The sequence below is a fragment of the Cyprinodon variegatus genome, unplaced genomic scaffold (genome assembly GCF_000732505.1).
Source record: "Cyprinodon variegatus isolate N-32 unplaced genomic scaffold, C_variegatus-1.0 Scaffold90, whole genome shotgun sequence".
In the NCBI taxonomy this organism is placed as follows: domain Eukaryota; kingdom Metazoa; phylum Chordata; class Actinopteri; order Cyprinodontiformes; family Cyprinodontidae; genus Cyprinodon; species Cyprinodon variegatus.
The window spans coordinates 1,405,775-1,425,205 of NW_015150543.1; the positions used below are offsets into that span (position 1 = coordinate 1,405,775).

At 38.2% G+C, this 19,431-nt stretch overlaps 1 protein-coding gene across 9 annotated transcripts in view; it reads right to left on the reverse strand.

Annotated features, from left to right (window-relative positions):
• lrba (LPS-responsive vesicle trafficking, beach and anchor containing) overlaps positions 1-19,431 on the reverse strand; it is a 243,521-nt gene that overhangs the window by 65,211 nt on the left and 158,879 nt on the right. For all 9 annotated transcript variants that reach the window (XM_015373646.1, XM_015373651.1, XM_015373653.1 and 6 more), the window contains 4 exons: positions 4,797-4,914; positions 4,552-4,654; positions 2,685-2,800; positions 2,453-2,565 (listed from right to left, as the gene is read on the reverse strand). In XM_015373646.1, coding sequence (XP_015229132.1) covers positions 2,453-2,565; positions 2,685-2,800; positions 4,552-4,654; positions 4,797-4,914 — 450 coding nt within the window. The remainder of the gene's footprint in view (positions 1-2,452; positions 2,566-2,684; positions 2,801-4,551; positions 4,655-4,796; positions 4,915-19,431) is intronic.

A 19,431-nucleotide genomic window follows, 5' to 3' on the forward strand; every position in this document is an offset into this window, starting at 1 on the left:
TATTTCTACTTAACAAAACGTCTGCAGTCTATTCTTTATTTCCATCAATCGTTTTTAGTAAAGGCTCAGAATTCTTAGATATTTAAACTTAAAGAGCCTCGTTGTGCAACAGTTAAAAGTTGACTTTTCAAAATATACTCAGCTGGAAACTAAAATTTCATCACAAGTTTCACTTTTTATCTCAATGTAGGCGAGTCCTTGCAGGATCGACCACTTTGTTGCATCTCTAAATTATAGGCGGCTGCTAACAGAAACATTGGGGTTTAAAAATGACGAAGCTAAGAAGCATCTCCCCAGACCTTTCCAGAGTCCATTAACCAATGCACTTTTTTTCCCTCTATGGCTGATTTATGCCGTCATTTTTGTTGTAGGATCTTGACAGAACTTCAATCTTCTCACTCCAAATCCGATCCGCTGTCCTCCCACTGTGAGCCTGCGTAATACAACCTGGAGAATTGGCAAGCTGTTGCTTATATCCCGACTATCTGCCTGTGTGGGTGTGGAATGAATGGGTGTAAAAGTGAAGTAGTTCATGCAACTAAATAACCTCATGTCTGCATTCAACATGGAGATCTTAGGAGCACTTATAGCTGCGGGAGTCTGTATTTATGAGGAAGGTAGCTTCTGAGGGCAGATTTAACTGTTTTAAACTCATTAACTTGATGCCTGGTGCTACCAGGGAGTATTACTTCACTTCCTGGTGTTCTGTAAAAGGTCAAAGCCTAAATATTTTAATTATCAAGACTTTTGGCTCAATTGACTTTAAATATTAGGTTTTGAAATTTGCAATGAAAGCATTTAATCGGAGCAGCAGCCAATATGCAAACCAAATAATCTAAATACAAATTTCATCTTTACCTTTTCTAGGAAATAAAACTTTTAAAAAAGCAGGAAAAGATACTACGATGGTTCTGTATACTTAATAAAATATAGTGCTTTTATTTGAACTTTTTTCTGCTTTAATAATTTTTAAAGACATATAATAATAACAATAATAATAAATCTATTTACCAATAGATTATTATTAGTTATGACTGGCTTGATATAGAGAAGAAAAACGTCTGAAAAAAAGTATGACAACCAGCTGACTGGTCCATACAAGTAATTATAAGTAGTGTTGCGCCAATGCCATTTTTTTTGGCCACGATACCAATACCCGATACCTGGCTGTGAAGTATCGGCCCATACAGATACCATACCAATATCATCTGTTTGAAATAAATGTGTGTGTATATAGATGAAGAACTGCATACTACTTGGATGTAAAATAATTGCCATCACAGCTTTGCCAAGCTGCTGCCTACCTTTGTAAAGCAGGAAAAAGACCAAAACAAAGTGAATCCAGTAGAACATTTTATTGCCTACCTGGAATGGGTGACAATAGTTGAATAAACTTTTGGCTCTCAAAATGGTATCGGTGCGCTATTTGTCAGTACTCGCCCATACCGTTACCACCATTTTAGTGCAGTATTACTTATAGTGCAACATTACTTATAAGCCCCCAAAAGTAGCACATTCCTAGGAAAATCCACTACATTGAGCACATATATACAGTATATAAATAAGGCAGTAAATATAGTGTGTGTATAAATAATAGCAAGAAGTAGAGCAGGGAAGCATAGATCACATTAACCTATAATAATATCAGATAGTAATCAGAAATGTAATTTACCACTAGAACTTTAACCACTGCAAAGAAAAATACAGGCATTTCTTATTCAAATTTGAAATGCTTTTGTCCTAACAATCAACTTTCCATGGATACGTAGTAATAGAACTGGATTCAGAACGGAGGTGGTGTCACACATTATGCTGTGAGACATTTACAGGAATATTTGGAGCTATACAGGGTTGAGCATAGATAATTGTGGTCAAAAATCAGAATCTTTTCTTCTAATACCAACTCAGGCCTTTCTGAAAGAAGTTGTTTCTGTCTATGAACTGAAATGTGGAGAAGATTACTTCAACTGAAATCAAATAAAACGAGGCATCACCCAAGTGTGTACAGCCCTTTTATAGAAAAACAGCGTGTATAAAGTATATATGGCCCCAACTGCTCTTTAAAACTTTGAGTGTGAATTTATGGCAGATTTTACCTTAAGCGGTCCTATTTTACACAAAGATCCGGAAAATAGCACAGACCGTAACGACTGATGGACAGAGGGAGCTGTCTATCAGTGGGTTAGAATAATGGTCTGTAACTGGAGATATTTCCCATACCTTCTATTTTTCCATACTTATCTAGATGAAACCATTATGAATCCTGAACTCTGTTAAATTCTAAAGACTGAAATCATAGACTGGAGGTAATTCAGGGTAAATAGAGTAATCCGTTAAATGTAAGCTGAATTTAACATTGCAGTAAACAAGCACTGATAAGACAATAGACTGATAGTAGGAAATAGATTAACATCAAGAAATACCTCAACTGATAAACCCAAAAGCATCTCACCTTGGACAGATCTCTGTAGTTGCTGGGAAGAGTAAGGTCCAGTTCTGGTGACTCATAGTTTGTGAGAATCCAGGGGAAGACTGGGTACTGGTTAAGATCATTATAGGTACGACCTGCAGACAAAGAAGCAAGGAAGTGACACAAATGCGACTTCAGCCATCAAACCCAAGCTATCACTTAGCACACCCTCCTGTCCTCAGTCTGGCACAGAGGTGTTTGGTGTTGTCCTCACCAGAGATAGTGTTCAGAAACATCAGGTACTCAAAGTTGGATATCTCACGGCGTTGCCATCGCTGTGTCATATTGGATGTCTTGAAGAGCTGCTTGGGTGTGGCCAGAGAGATGCGTCTACAGAGTTAAAACGGATAAAAAGTTTAGAGGCAGACATTTCTGAAAGTGGTGAGAAATAAAAAGAAGCACTACAAAGTCAGCAGAAAAATATTGAGCTACATTACTTCTTCCTGCTCATTAAGAAGACAAATGAACTATAAATATAAGCTGAATACATACAACCAAGACCCGGAGCATGATGAATGCTGCGGGGCAAAAACAAATGACCCCAAATCCAATTAAAACAAAGGAAAATGACGGAATTAATCAACGTCAGAGTCAGTGATTATGGCCATTTAAAACCTTAAAAAAAGTACATTTTCAAATGTTAATACAGAAAACCAAAATCTTCATACAGTAACATAATGTCTAAATTGAAATTAAAAAGGAACATAGCTGGGATTTTTTTCGATGACAGTTTATTTATGAAAAGGACCTGTATAGTGTAAAAAACTGATAACATGATACTAGTTGTGTTTAAAAGGGCTTTTTTTTAACACAGTGGCATAGTCGCAGATACATCATCAGCTCTGTTCAGATGTGATCCAGCCTTTAAACTTCTTGGATTGATGAGGCTGACAAACATAACCTCACACCTAAATTCGGTTTTACACAAACACACTCACACACTCTCCTGCTCCTAACTAAACAACTACAGAAACCTTTTCTGATTAGACAATTTTACTGACAACAAAAGAAAGGCTTAATAAGGACTTAAAAACGAAAAAAATATTTTTGCAAAAATAGTGTTTAAAAATAGATTTTTCTGTTTTCCCAATAATAAATGAGCTTTTACTCTTGTATGTTTATGACTGTCTACAAAGCTCAGAAAATAAATTGTATTTACTTCTTTACAGCATATCTGAACATTTTAAAATTTAAAAGCTCTTGTTTAATTTTCCAGAGTTTAGACATACAGGTATGTAGACAAAATAAAGAAGGATAATCACGTTGTATGACTTTCAAATTCTAACACCAGTAGCTAACTCTGTAACATAAAATGTCTTTGTAAAACATGACAGCGTCCTGGTAGTGTAATATTTGCTTTTTTTTAGTCACTTTGTTTGTAGATAAAGCTCCTCTGTTAGCACAGGAGTTAGTTAAAATAAGTTAGCACCTAATTGTGAAATTAAAGAAAAAAACGAGATCCAACGTGAAAGTATGCAAAATAAATTATAATTCCAAGAGGAATTAAAGTCAAATATTGCAGAATACATAATGAATCCTGCCGTTCAGTGAAGCAGAGGTTAAAACTGCATTTAGATGTCAATGCAGTTGATGGATGTGAGAGTTATCCTCCTGGTTAATACTGATACTAGTGACTGAAATGCTATTCTTAGTCTACAGAATAAGTACAAATGACTTCATAAGTAGACAGACTGACTGATTGATTCATTCATAGCTCAGATTCACTTTGGGTCTCATCAACAAGACATTTAGAAGGCCTAGACATGAAGGCTAAGAATGAGTGTTGGTGTTTTCCTTTTTAACTTGACGTAATGCAGGGGTGTACGTTTTTATCTGACTCTTGTCCCACGCCTGAATCAAACGGCTTAACTTCCTCATTAGCAGCATTCAAGCTTTGCTAATGAGCTCATCCTGGACCCAGGTGTGTTGAAGTAGATGCACATCTAAATGTTGCTCGAGGATTTGAGTTTGAGAGCCCTGACTTTAAGGGTTTATTTCAAGCTTTTTGCCAGAAAAAATGTTTTGAATGCAGATTCACAAGATTTAATAAAAAAAAAAAAATGTTTTCGTAAAGGTCTAACCGGGTCTGAGGTAGGCCAAAGTTCGTGCCCACTCCAACACGAGGAAGGCTGTGGACCACCTTCTTTACTGTAGCTGCATCTGGGAAGTTGAACATGACGGCCGCTGCACAAGAACAAACATGCATATCAGCAAAATAGATAGAAATCCACACATCAGAAGAATTATCCATTTTAATAAGAAATTCTGCGCTGAAATACTCAATAAAATGAGGCTGATTTTCTGAAACTGTCTTGTTGTGTCATACTTCTGTTTGCCATGAACACTTCCAGAGCAGTGTTCTGCAGCAGGTAGCGTCTGGAGAAGACAGCACGGATCTCTGTGAACAGCCATTTTCCATGAAGACCTTCTGTGTAGGACAAAACCTGAGAAAACAGAAGAATAAAACACATTTTAATTAGGTCATTTGTTCCCAAAGCTTGCTTGATTCTTTTCTTAAGATTATAAAAGCTAAAAGTTTACTATAAATGGGAAAGTATTAATTATAAAGTATTATTCAAATAATTAAAATGAATTAGAAATAAAAAAAAGACACAAAGCAGATTATTGTAGAAAAAGAAATGGAAGAAAAGGAGACTAATGCACGGTCTGCTCATTTCTCACAGTGATGGCACAAGAGCCTGTATACACGATTGATGCCTTTTATTGATCAGCCTCAATGAAAAAGAGATCCTTTTAGCTGGAGAATGGGCGCTGGTTAGCTAGAAGGAGTCAACATGGTGTTTAGTCCACTAAAAGGTCATCTATCCTGATCCAAGTGTGGCATGAACATGCAACAAGTTTTATATTAAACATCTGATGATATAGTTTTGAGTATTTCCACACTGGTAACAGACAGAGGTCAAATAATATCATGTAACTGAGCTCCAAACAGAAGTGCTTGGATGAATTTGGTTTAATCTGTCCCTGTGGAGACTGTAGCGCTGTCAGAGGGACTTGTTCTGATGACTGTCATAGATCCCGACAGACTCACAGCTTTGTGATTCGTGCTCCGACTAATGCAGCATTTAGATATACTCCCAGCCTGCTTGCCACGGCTTTGTTAGCCGGGTTTTTATTTAACCCTCTGCTCTCACTTTTAACCATGTCTCTTTGACAAGGCTGCATGCAGGGATGGTACTCAAAAGGTAAAAGGAAACGACCAGGGTTGTCAGAGAAAGGGTTAGGGGAGGGTTATTATTCAGAAATATTTAAATATGAGCTGCCAAGTAGAGCTCAGAGCTGAGTTAAAGAGCTCATTAAACAGAAGGGACAGCAGAGGGGACCAGCTGAGACCCTTAACAGAGGACAGCATCTCTCCTGGCTTCTCTCAGAGGAGTAAGAGCCGCCTGCATCACGGACTGGCTTCAAAGTCTCTGGAGTTCAATTAAATACGGATTAGTAGCTTGAAGCTAGTTGGTACTGCTTCCTTTCACTGATGACCCATCTTCAAATGTCTGAACAACAGGATGACTGGCTCAGCTTTAAACTCAAATTGATGTTTGTAAATCCTAGAAAAAGTGTTTAAAAAAAACAACAAGTAAAATAAGTTAAAAGTTGCAATGAAAGAAAAAGGATTTAAACTTTGGAAAAACAAAATAACATATTGTACAAAATAATAATATTTATAAATATTGTGATCATATAGAATAAATACACATGGGACATAGCCAACAAATGTTGCAAATCTCTGTGCACACAAGAACTAATCTGAGCTTTTAGTACTTCCTCTCCATTTGTTGTTCTGATAATCAAATTTCAGTCTTTAGCGAGTGAACATAATATAACCTTTCACCTCTAGCCGGGAGTGACTAAATTATTTCATCCCCTGAATTCACTTAAGATCTCACACTGGATGTCAAGTAGACACCCGGCATTGAACTGATGAAGCTGCCATCCCCGATCCTTCAAAGATATGACAGAAGCCTCGGCAGCCAGACGTCATATTTTTCTCCAGGACCATGAATCCACGGCATCGCTGTAAATAGCACTCTATGTTCCAAAGATCATTGTCCCTCTCCTTTGCAGATGAAAAAGCAGGGTGGGTGACAGTGGGCTTGACAAACTACCTGACCTGTAATGCTTTTGCTGTTCCGACCACGTCTGGACAAATTACCATGGTGTGGAGGTTATTGTCTGAGGTGGAATTATGGCCATTTTGGTATCCTCTTGGATAAATTGTAATGGGGGAAATGACCCACTTTAAATCAAAAAGATAGCAATGTTACAGTGCCATAGAAGAGAGACTGGGCCCACATGTGTATGCAGATACTCTTTATTAAAAACACACTACTGGCGGAAATCAGATACTGTGCAAAATAAAAAAGATTTCCTTCCTTTTGACATTAAATTTAACTAAAAACTCACTATAGAACAGATAGTGGCCTAAATTTGCTTTATTTTGCTAAATTTTTCAATCATGAGATAATATATTTCAAGCTTCTTCTAACTCAAGAAGATGGTAGCTTCATAAGCATCACATGGATCCCCACCTATAGAGGTTTGAAGGGATTACCTAAAATACACCATTTCCTTGTGTGACAATATAAAAAAAATCCAGACTAATCAAGAAATTTGGTCTGGGTACACTTTCCAGATGCCAAAGGTGCCACATCATCTGTTCAAACAGTAACACACATGTCTAAATACCACAGTAATGTCCAGGCCTAATGTTGGTTAGGAAGGAGACCAGAGAGTCACCATCCCATCTATAAAGTATGGGAGTGGTGGCATCATGGTGTAGAAATGTCAAACTGCAGTGGAGATTTTTTTGTGCATCACTAGATTAGTTGTTTGTAATTCAAAATATATTAAAGGCATTAAATAGGGATGGGAATCGAAAACCGGTTCCTGTTCAGAACTGGTTCCGTGTGTTCCAATTCCATGGCACCGCTTGGCAGCTCGCTTAACGATTCTCTTAACGATTCCAGGCAGCACCAGAGCCTAGTGCTGGGCAGCACGACTTACATCACGTTTTCTACGCAAGTTACGCACACGGCATTCAGTAAGCAAGTACAACATGACCAGGCGGAAGTCTAGAAAAGCAAAACAGAAGCAGTCAAAGCGATCGAAAGTTTGGCTTCATTTTAAGGAAGAGAAAGTTGGCAACAAGGTGCTTTGCAATCATTGCAAAATGGCAATTACATCCACGGGAGGAAATAAATCCAACATGCAGAAACACCTGCACACACAACATGGCATACATTTTAATGAATGCTGTGTTTTTGATGCTTCCGGACAGAAGCTAAAGTTACAACCAGCATGGAAGGCAGGTCTGCTGATAAGTAGCTAGTTTTCTATCACTGGCTGGTCTTAATGTGGTTCCTAGTAAATCATATGCCATTTCTGGAAATAAACCAATTTCCTACCTCTCTTTGGGGCTTATTAAGGGAGTGTGGCTTTCTCGTTAATCTAGCCCTTCATTGCTAGCATGTTTAATTACGAAACATGCTATGAAGTTGCTCCGCAGTTCAGGGAGCGAGAGAAAGGTGACTCTGGTTTATCTAAATCAGGGGGAGATGAGTTTATTTCCCGAAATTGTACAGAAATGCTATTTCATTAAACGGATGCCTTCTCCATTAGATTTAAATGACTGTGACGAGACGGGTAGCCTGGCTGGCTCAGAGGCTGGCAGCTCCCGTTCACTGCCTTCTGTTTTTGCCGAGGAAGGCAGAAATAGAAGGTCCCAGGTGAAGGTAGACTAATGTCACCGTGCACTTACCAAGTTCGTTTCACAGAATCGAGAATCGGGCAGAGCCAAAAAGGTTTAAATAAATCTGTATAAATATGATATGCTAACCTACTACCTCTGGCTCACTTAGGCTGGGCATATACTATATGATATTTTCAATATTTGTACTCAGCTACAGCTCAAACTGTACAACAAAACTCCAGGGTTTAAAACTTAACAGACTCAGCGCCGAGAGATGGCGCTGGTTGGATTCGTCAATCTGGAAGAACTCCCTTGTTTGCACATGCACCGTGCATGAGGATTTGGTAAGTTGGCTCTTAGCTCCACTTCAACAGCAGGATTTACTCACAAACACCTCACGAGCACAGACTGAATTTTAAAAATATTTGATTTTCTCCCAACCTAACAATTCCTAATCGGTAGATGGCTGTGACAGGCTAATCGCCTCAATACCCCTTGTATACTACACGGTGCAGGACGCACAATGAGCCCGATCAAATAAATTCTCCTAAGACTGGAAAATCGTCCCGAAAAGAGCAAAAAAAAAAAACTTGTAGCCTGTCCTTACACAAGTCCTGCCAAAAAGAATGTACCAAAATTAAGCAAACCTCTGTGGAAGCATGTGAAAGAACACCAAGAACAATTGACCCAAATCATAGCGTTTCATAGGCCAATGCAACCATACTAAGTAATTGTGTGTAAATTCTATATTTGAAGAAAGTAAAAGGAAAAACACAAGGTAAAACATTCTTATAATTAAAAAAGGATTGTGAACATGAATAGCTATAACTATGTATAAAAAGCACAAGTAGTAAAATAACATTTGCCAGCAGCTTTTACACAAGTCCAGTACTAAACAAGAATGTATTGATGTTTTATCTCAAGTGGAACAGTATCCATGGATTCGGGTTTCACACATCCCAAGATCAATTTAAAGCGTCATGCAAGAGAACACAGCCAAAGAGAAAACAAAGGAACCAGCCTCGATTGCGAGGCTCTCTCTCTCGGTTCTCCCTCCTCTTAACCTGTTTGTGTGGCGGGCTTTCCTCATTTTCTGAAGCACTGTCGTTTGTCTCTGTCAGACGCCCAAAGATCGCAGAATGAGGAGGGACGTATGAAGAGGGGCCTGGTGACTGTGGCTGAGATGTGTAACCACGTGCGCAAACACACACACAAAAAAAGCCAACAAAAAAAACGCCACCACTGAATCTCTGTGCCTCTCCATCAGCCCTTCCTTTTCAAACCAACTCCTGATTTCCGAGCAAGGCTTCTTTAGAAACACGCCAATTGGAGGAATAATACTACATAAATTCAATTTACTCAAAACAGAATCAGATTAAGGCATAAGGGGAATAACGGCGCAGCTATCAGAAACATGGTTTAAGATAAATGAGCCTCTCATCTGCCTTTGCTGCTGTGAAGGCTGAGTGTGCACATGGTTTCAGGCTGATAAGAACATTCGGTTAGAGAGAAGAGAACCCTTTGCCAGATACCAATGATGCTTATTTGTCATAAGCAGGAAAAAAAGGGAAAAGAAATGCTTACAATTCCTCATAAACGGAGTTTGATGAATGGCATATTGCATATTTGCACGTTGTGTTTAATGTGCTGTGCATCCTTGGAAGAAAAAAGAGGTGATTGAAGTTCAATTTGTTGCCTGTTATTAAGTATTTCCGCATGGCTGCTTCAGTTAAAGGATAATGGATGAGGGATTTATTATTACCTTTTGGTCAAATGAAGTGGTGTGGGAGATAAGGTGATGAAATTAATGAGCGGGAGGAAGAGAGGTGATCCATCAACATCAGAATAGACGCAGGACAAGCAAAATGAGAAGAACTTGATAGAATTCATCAGAAAAAAAACTTCCTATCACTCTATAGAATACTCTAAGGAACAACTTGCATTTATCCATTACAAAATGTAAGATCTAATAGAGTGCACTTCTTATGCAAATGCTATATCCTAATAAATGTAGCTATTTGTGGAACGCAATTCAGAAACTGAAACATATGCTGTATTGGCAAAAACTATACAGAATTATACAATAACTTCATTATGGCTTCAAAGAGGAAGCCTGCCGAAGTGACAGTTGTCCAGTAAAGATCATTCCTAAAGATGTTTGGCTGTTCACAGAGGCCTAATTTCAAGAAATCTATTGGAAAGTCAGGGAAAGGAAAACAAAAAAGCACTTAATGAAGCAAAGCTCATTCATAAAGAGTGGAGATTGACAAAGCGTGGACTACAGCTTCTAAAGACCAACAGACAAATGCTAGAACTGTCAAGTATCCCTGTGTGAAACCACACTTGAACCACAGACACCGGAATTTCTTTTTCTAGAATAATGGATTGGGCTGTTGCTCATTGGATCAAAGTTTTCTTTTTATATGAAAATCTAAAAAGCTTTTTATTTTGAAATCAAGGCCTGAGGTTTGATGCTAGAGTGGAAAAGTACAAAAAGTGGCTTGCTTTTCCAGTGTGAAGTTTCCACAGTCTGTGATTATGTTGGCTGCTGTGTTGTAGCAAATACAAATTTAGTACTGTCCTCCATCAAGACAGTTTAGAGCACTTCAGACTTCTTGCTGTATATGAACTTTATACAGTAGATTTTGTTTTAAAGGCATTTTAGTGATACTGCCACCTATTGTGAAAACACAGAACTGCAGCACTCCTCTGCTTGTTCTTGTAGCTCGCACTTGTTCTAAAGTTTTTTATTTACTTTTTTTTTTTTTTTACCTCACCCAGAGTTTGCATTGGTGTCTGAGTTGAGTTGAATGCTGGTCACTTTTGAGTTTCTAAAAAATCAATCTTAAATATGTCGCTTTGATCGTTTGCTAAGTCTGACCCATTTAACATGGATGCTCTTGATGTCAAAACCGCCAAACAACGCAGGAACTTCTGACCCAAAGTAAATTCAAGAAAATGGACTACAGGCTCATAGATGCATCGGCTCTGAACTAGTGAGGTTTCAGTCTGCTCATCAAATCATGTTTTAGTTCTAAAGGGTCAAATAAAAATTTTATTTTAAAGACATTTTTTAGCAGATAATGTAATTCAATTACCACAATGTTTCACTGGCCAGCAAACTTTTTCAGCCTAAAGAGAGAATCTACAGAGTGCTGTGGAGAGAAAACTGAATCTTTTCTTTCCGTCCCTCTTTTTGCATTAGCAGTAGGCTTTCATTAACTGTTACGTAGCATCCAAGGGAACAGAAAAAAAGGGCTAACTTAATCACTGCAACTGAGCTGTTTATATAGCATAAAGGATAATATTTGATTTACTGAACTTGATAAACAAACGCATATCAACATAATTTCCTGAAATCCATCTGAACACAGGATGAAATATAACAATTAGGCTGCAGTCTCTATTCACATTTGCATAGACCAAAGCCGGGAATAATGTATATCTAAAATTGAGTGTGACCTCCCCACCCTGAGTGATTGTTTCTCACTTGACTGACCCCAGAGTGAAGCTTCTGCCATAACACTTTTACTACGACAGCAAATGAGAGACAAGGCTGAAATTTAACTGCCCTCAATAGCTTTTCAATCTATAAACTGTAAGGCTCTTCTCTGCGCATCCTCAAAACCTCTCCTCCCTCCCTCCCTCATATCCCCCAACCTCATCTGCTCTACACTAGTAAACGGAGCCCTGTCACCCCCCATCAGTAAACGAGTTCATCGGACTAATGAGCAAGCAAAAGGACCCCGGCGCACTAACAAGGGTCTGTTGGCTGCCTGAGCTTCTGGACCAATCAGGACCCTCATCACCACTGACACAAAGTCTCCTCAAGCCCTCTGGAGCCAATTAAGATGGATTTTGCTTTCGAAATTGAGTGACAGCAAAAATAGAAAAAATAAAACCACAAAGAAAACAGGGGAAAGGAGGGAGAATGAACAAAGAGGTATAAAGATTCAATGACACCTTTCATTTTAAAGAATTCAGGAAAGTCAAGGGTGGATGTTTCAGTCAAAGGTCATTACAGGTACAAATAGTACGTCTCTTGGAGGCATGAAATACACAAATGGGTAACAATGCCAAAAAGAAAGCATGTGACTAAGGAGGGGAAGCCACATGATTTCACCTTTCCAGTCACTGTCACTGTCAAGCTTAACCTCACATACCCCAGAAATGTTATATTTAAAGTAAAATGGCTGCATTACAGAAAAATGATTGGATTACTAGGTAATTAAAAAAAAAATTTATATATATATATATTATAATCTGTTACTTTAAAAAGCATTTAACACTAAAATAAAATGTGTTTATGCATCCATGTTATACATTGTGTTTTAAATTTAAAAATATGAAAAAATAAAATAAAATAATTCCATTTTAAAATCTAAAGTGTTTTTTGAAGTAGACAACCATCATTCAGTTTGGTATATAGACAATTTCCTGATTCACATATTTTATTAAACACATGAACTGACCATTTGTTGTTTTGTTTTTATACCTTTCTTTTTTATGGCTTAATGAGAGCAGTGGGCTTTAGGCTGACCTGCAAGGCCTTAAACCTGGGTTTGAATGGTGACAAAGCCATTCTGAAGCACATATCAAGCTGCTCATTTTGAGCCTGGGTCGATATTTATTTTTGATTATGTTCATGTTGGAGAATCCTGCTTCCCAGCAGTAGGTTGAGCCAAACATACTCAAAATGTGCAGGATTATCTTTGAGCATGCCATTTCACTTTTCTTTAACCAGTTCACCGCAGTTCTTTTAGCAGTCCACACTTTTTCTTATTGTCTTCTCCTTCTTTCCCACCACCTGCCTTTCCACAGGTTTGCCTTCTGTGTCAAAGTGCAGTCTGGACCAGGAAGCTGCGGAGGGCTTTACCATATAAACAGGAGAAGAGACGCAAGTAAAATTAGACACTGCTGTCCGCCAACATGCGGTAATTTATAAATGTTTTAAATCAGGTTGGGTCTGCATTACCCAGCAGGTGGGTCCGGATCCGGACCCCGGTCCGCTAATCCGTGATCTCTGCTCGAAAATAATGTAAAACTATAAACTGTTAAGATTTTGCCCTTTTATTGCTTTGAACATAATTTAAAGCATTCCATTTTAAATTACGGTTGAGCTAAATCTACTGTATTTAATGTACAATCACAGCCAAAGTAGTATTTTCCATACATTCCCAGTAGGTTAGAATTACTAAGATTTAAGTAAATCATCTGCTGACCTTAAATTTGAAACGACACTTAAAGTCTTCCTTCTATACAAGCAAACTGGGTATTTGTATAAGTTCAATAGGTACACTTTAAGTGTCAGGGGGGCTTAGAGCGATCTAACAGTTTATATATGTGAAAGACGGCACAATACAAAAGACTGAATATTGGACACTCAGTCAACATGTTCGCAAGCAGCTCAGTCAATTTGCTTTGACTGGTGATTGATGGTCCCAGTTGTTCTGCCATCATGTAACTAATTCAAGATGTAATCACTGCACACGTATAAAGCTCTATTTGCCTTAAGGGAAGTAAAACAAACTACAAGGTCAAACTACAAATAAGTAAATAAACCTGACTAAGAAGCTGTGCTGGAGTGTGAGTGAAGTAAAGCAAAATAAACAAGCTCAGCTTGCAGCAAGTGCAGAGTTAGGAAGCCCAAAGGCCTCAAGTACTGAGCCTGAAACTTCACCCAGCAGGGTTCGCACTGCCTGAAAGAAAGTCGTCTTTGAAAAGATCTTTGAGGCCACTTAGCCTAAATTTAGCCTAATAAGGATTAAAACCCTTTTCTGACTCTTTTCACTGTTTGCCAACAGGTTAGCCTTTTTTCCTTCCCTATTTATGGCAGCTTATCCCCTTTTGAAGTGGGGACAAAAAAAGGTCTTGTGTGGATTTAGGAAAATGCTGCAGTGATTTGGGGGGTTAATTGGTAGAGAAGTAGGGTTCAGTGCATTCAAGCAGTTTCAGTAGTAAAAGTCTTAAAGATATTCTGAAATATTACATATGAATGTGGCAAGGAACAACTAATGATGGCATAGCATCAATTTATGAGGGTAGCATCTTCTGTCATGCATTCTAATAAAGACAAAAGCCTGTAAGAAAAGTGAAACATTAGCACCAAGCTTTCAAATTAATGTATCTTTTAAATGTTTTTTAGATCTTGGAGACAGTCAGGAAGCTCACAGGGAAAAACTACATTAATGAGTATAAAAGCAGCATAGCAAACAGGAGGTGCCTATCTCTATTTTCCAGTGTGAGTTATACTAAAAAGAGTAAACTTATAAACAATAGTAAACATATAATTCTGGGAGCGAACATAATGAACATCTATTACCAAAAATTAAACGCTTTTATGTTGTGATTACAGTTAAATCAGCGTGCATCTTAGAATCTCGTCTTTAAGGTGTTTACGGCATTGCTGGGAATACACAAATATGGTGCACCTAAAACTCAAAAACATCCTTTAATTTACTAAATACATCAAACACTAGCAGATAACAGAAAGGGGAAAAGCCATGTATATGCTTTTCACTCATATTTAGAGAATTAGAGAGACAGCCAAGAGTTTCCACTGTGGCATTGAGGTTGTCTAAGACTCACTGCCATTGGTCCTCTGCAGTCCTATAAGCTACCATAGCAAACATCCAACAGGTTAAAATCGCTGACCGGTTCCTATCACATTCTCCCCGCTTTCCCTACCTTTTACATTTTGTCATTTAGTGATGGATAGGCTTTTCTAGAGTTGGTGCGGGGCTTTGCTAAAGTAAATTCTTCTCTAATCCTACTATTGTCACCAGCTTAAGTGGGTGTGGGGTGAATAGTACACCCTTCTTGAAGAACTCTGGGCCGGGTGTCCAAACTTAAAGCAAAAAAAAGGTTTGAGTAACAGAGATGATAGAGAGGCCTCTGAAACACGATCAAATCAAGCTTTACATATGCTAGAAAACATGATGTTTATCTACCACAAGTTTTTTTTTAAACTAAATACATTTGAGCAGAAAATGCCTTTTTTAAATCTTCCTCAATGAGTAATATTATACAAGAAAGCAGATTATTATTTTTTTTTTCTTTAACAAGAGAAATGTTAATTAAACGAGAGGCTTAGTGGATAAAAATGGTGATCTGAACCTAAGAAGATAAATACTTTCTCTTTCTTAAGGCTCTGTCTATGTTCTAAACCTCTCCTTTGCTAATCAGATCTGGAACATTTAAGAGAGAAGGTGATCTCTGATGTCAGTGACTGAGTTGTCCGTCCTCTGTAGGGTAGCTGGGCTCAGCCGGAGAGATGTGCTGAGAAAGCCCAGATCTGGGAGGAGCATGGATTAGAGCCGCTTCTCCTCCGCATTGAAAGAAATCAATTGAGTTTGTTTAGGCATCAGATCAGAATGCCTCTTTGGTGCCTCACATAGGAGGTTTTTATGCACATCGTAGTCCCTTCAGACCTGGCAATGCTATGGAACACTTAAATATGCAAGAGAGCATCATTTGGTTTGTTGTTCTCCTTTTATCTGTTACCCAACCATCTTAATTTCAGATAAGCAGAAGAAAACAAACACATGATTAGACTATTGTAGGATGGCGTATGTATGGATTCATGCCCTTTGCTGCCGTATAAATAGCATCCTCTCTTGCCAACACTGTGGCAATGCAAAAACTAACTAACAGTAATCTAAACTGAAGACATGTTGAAGAATTACCAGAGCTGTCTGCCACTACAAATGTATCCTAAAAGTTGAATTAATTTATAGTTTGAGTCAAAGACTGCTTAAAACAGAAATGAAAAATAGCAGAAACACAATGTATCTAGAAAAATTTTTTCTATGACACTACTATGTTTTAAGGCATAAAGTAAGGAAGACACTCATAATCCTCCTTTTCCAAATAACTAAAAATGTATCCAATCAGTACTGATCTCAGAGTAGCAGAGTAAAGAGCTAATTTCAATCAAACTGTTTTTTTTTAATTGGAATTCCTCCAACATGTTTTTGTGTGCAGCACTTTGATTAACGGCTGTTGTCTTAGATGTGATACATAAATACACTTGATTTGGTGAGAAAAGTAAGAGCAAAAACGGTAAAGTAACCCAAAGCCGCCAAAACTGACCTTCCTCCGTACCTACACCTTTGGTTTTATTGGACAGAGGGAAAACACTTATTACTGTTTTTGTGCAACAATTTTCGAATGAACCATTTAACAAATGGAAGAAATAAAATCTGCATTGCAAATGAAAGAAAGGCTTTACGATTTCCTTATTAAGATGTTACGTTAGAGAACGGGATGGACATTTTTAAACTGATCTATTACTAAAAATTGTGTTTGTGTAGGACTGCAGAGCATTAACATGGCTTCGTTTAGAAATCTCTGTTATGGTGGGGTGTTATCCGAATAAGTCTTGGATGAGTAATTCCAGGAGTGTCCCTGTGGCTGTGCCATTTAAACCAGACTGAATGGATCATTAACCTTAATGGCATCGTACTCACAAGAATTCACTGCAGTAACTCTTCTGTTCTCTGCTACAGAAAGAACCTTTGCCTTTTGTAAATCAAAAGCCACCATTACTGTAAAATAAAGCATTTTTAAAATTATTTTAAAGTTCTTTACTAATTAAACTGTATATAAAGAATATGGTGTCTTAGTCTAACACTTTACCCCTGTCTTTGAGAGAGGAAGCTTAATATCACAGACATCTGTAGCCTTATCTAAACTAAGGCTGAGAAAAAAAAAAAAAAAGTCACATTTACAATTCCAATTTTCAACATCCAGGTCTGGACATCGATCTTTCAATCGGATCCGCGTGTCTCCTGACCTCAGCTGAATAACGGAGGCTTGTGAGAACAGCAGGTACACAGGTGCTGATTGTAATATCAGTGGCCTACCAGGCGGACTGGCATCTATAAACAGGCTTATCCATCAGGCTGGTGCGTTGCCTTTGACACTTGTGTCAGAGGCAGACGAAGGGGATAAATGATGGAGAGAGGAGGAATCAATCAAAGGAAGGGAGGGGGGGCACCTGCCCCCCACCACTGGCCCAGTCAAGCCCAAAGACTGAGTATGATGGAGGGGCAAGGCTCAGGTGCAGGAAAAGGAGGGGGGGACATGACTTTTTGTCTTGTGAGCCTTGGTTAAGTGAGAGGCAGGTATTGCTGGCAGTGGTCTGTGGTGGTTTTTGAGATCCAACGTCAGCTCAAAACAAGCAGAAAGAAGCTGAATGTCTGTTTTTGTGGAGATGTGGCTGTATGGGTGTCTGAGAGAACATGATTAGAAACATATATTCACCATTAGATGGCAAGGGGAGCCTGAATCAACGTTTTTCTGTGATTATGGGAATGGTCATCTCTCTGTGAAATATCCCTGCTGGCTCCCACACAGGGGGAAGTTTCTTCTGCCATTTTATGCAAGAAAATTTAGAGTTTGTGTTTAGGTAAAATCAAAGACATTTTATAATTTAACGCATTTACGTAGATTCTATTCAAAAGTTAAAATCCGCACGTCTCTGTATTCTCTCTTTTTAATCTTAAATGTTTTTAATTTTGAATCACGCCTTTAATTGTTTTTAATTGTTTTCTCTCCCTTTTGCTTATAATGTTTTATGTAAAGCACTTTGAATTTTTCTGTACATGAAATGTGCAATACAAATAAACTTGTCTTGCCTTGCCTTGCATTTATAAGGATGGTTAGTTAGCTTGCTAAGACACATTTTTAAAACAATACAGCAAGGCTTTCAGTATAGGCAAAGGGGTGAAAACTGGCTTGATAATACATAAAGAGGTTGGAAAATACAGTATAAGACATATGTAAACTGACATATTTTCAAAGAAATTATAAAAACAGCCATAAATGCAAAAATAAATCAAGGATGATATGTTTGACCAGCCATGTTAAAGGGCCGGCTCAGATGTAGCATTAACAGATCATACCAAAAACAACAGTCTTCCTTGTAGTTGTTGGAAGTTGTTAGAGCAGGGAGATGACTACAGTCTATAGCTATATAGACTGGAGGCGTAATTGTATATTTATTAATATGGAAAATATCCAGTATAGCCCTGCCAGGTTTGTTAAGCACATCTATGTGGTTTCACAACCGAACAGATGCAGGACAATGTGCCATAAATAATGGCACATTGTCCTGCACAAGTCACATTTGGAAACATTAAAGATTTGAATGCAGCCATAGTAGCGGTATGAAGGTAAACTGAATCAGAACTATGTCAGCATAAGCAGCATGGTATGTAGGTTGTTGCTGTATTATTCACTCTGAACATAAAGCTGAAACTCAAACCTAACTAAGATCTTTGTGAAATGTGAAAAAAAGCAGTTTACGCTCTCTAACAGAAGCCTTAATGTGTGTCAGAGATTCAACATTCACAAGAGAGTACACAAAGGAGTAGCTGTTGGAGGTGTTAGGTCCACTGAGCACGCCGGTGACCAATATATGACGCAATGATTGTTTAAATGTAATCATTTTGTCAGAAAAAGTCAAACCTAGCTTTACAGTAATTACTCTCTAACACAAAGCAGGTATAAATTTACTTTTGATTCTGATAAAATTCATGAAAGCACAGGGAGAGTATAAACTAATTATAGTAATTTGTTGCAAACTCTGTCAGCAGGTTAGAACTTTACTAAAACCAGAGATCCCAAAATCAAACATACTTCTGTAATTGGTGGATGTCTGTCAAACCAAAGAAGGAAACCATTGTATGATCCCTGACCTCAGTGATGTAATAATAGTAAAGTCTGTATGTAAGATTAAAAGCATTACCATTTGATGGAGTAACTTAAATCAGACCAGGAAATGTATTTAAAGAGCACATTTTGCTACATGATTACATATTAATCTGTAAACACCTTTAAAACTAAATATGTCATCTTCCTAGTTTCCTGACAAGTTTTGAAAAACTGAGGAAGGAGAAATCCCTAAATGCTCTGATGCTCACTAGGCAGCGTCTCACTCGAAAGGAAGCGCTTCAAGTCTTCCAGGTGCTGTAATTACTGTAACTGGATATCAGAGGGAGGAAAAGGAGGGCACGGAAACAGAAAGGAGGTCATCCCAAACCATCAGTCAACTAGTTGTAGCTGTACTTTGCCTGAACGATTTATTGACCATCTTGGGAAGAGCTCCGTCAGCGCTGACCAACAGTCTAAGAACGGAATGAAGGAGAGCCAGACGAAGGGACGTAAGGAGGCCAGTATGGATGAGTGAGAGTCAAGGGATCCATTTCCCGGGGCTCATTGATAATGACATACCTGCTTGGGCCGTCCG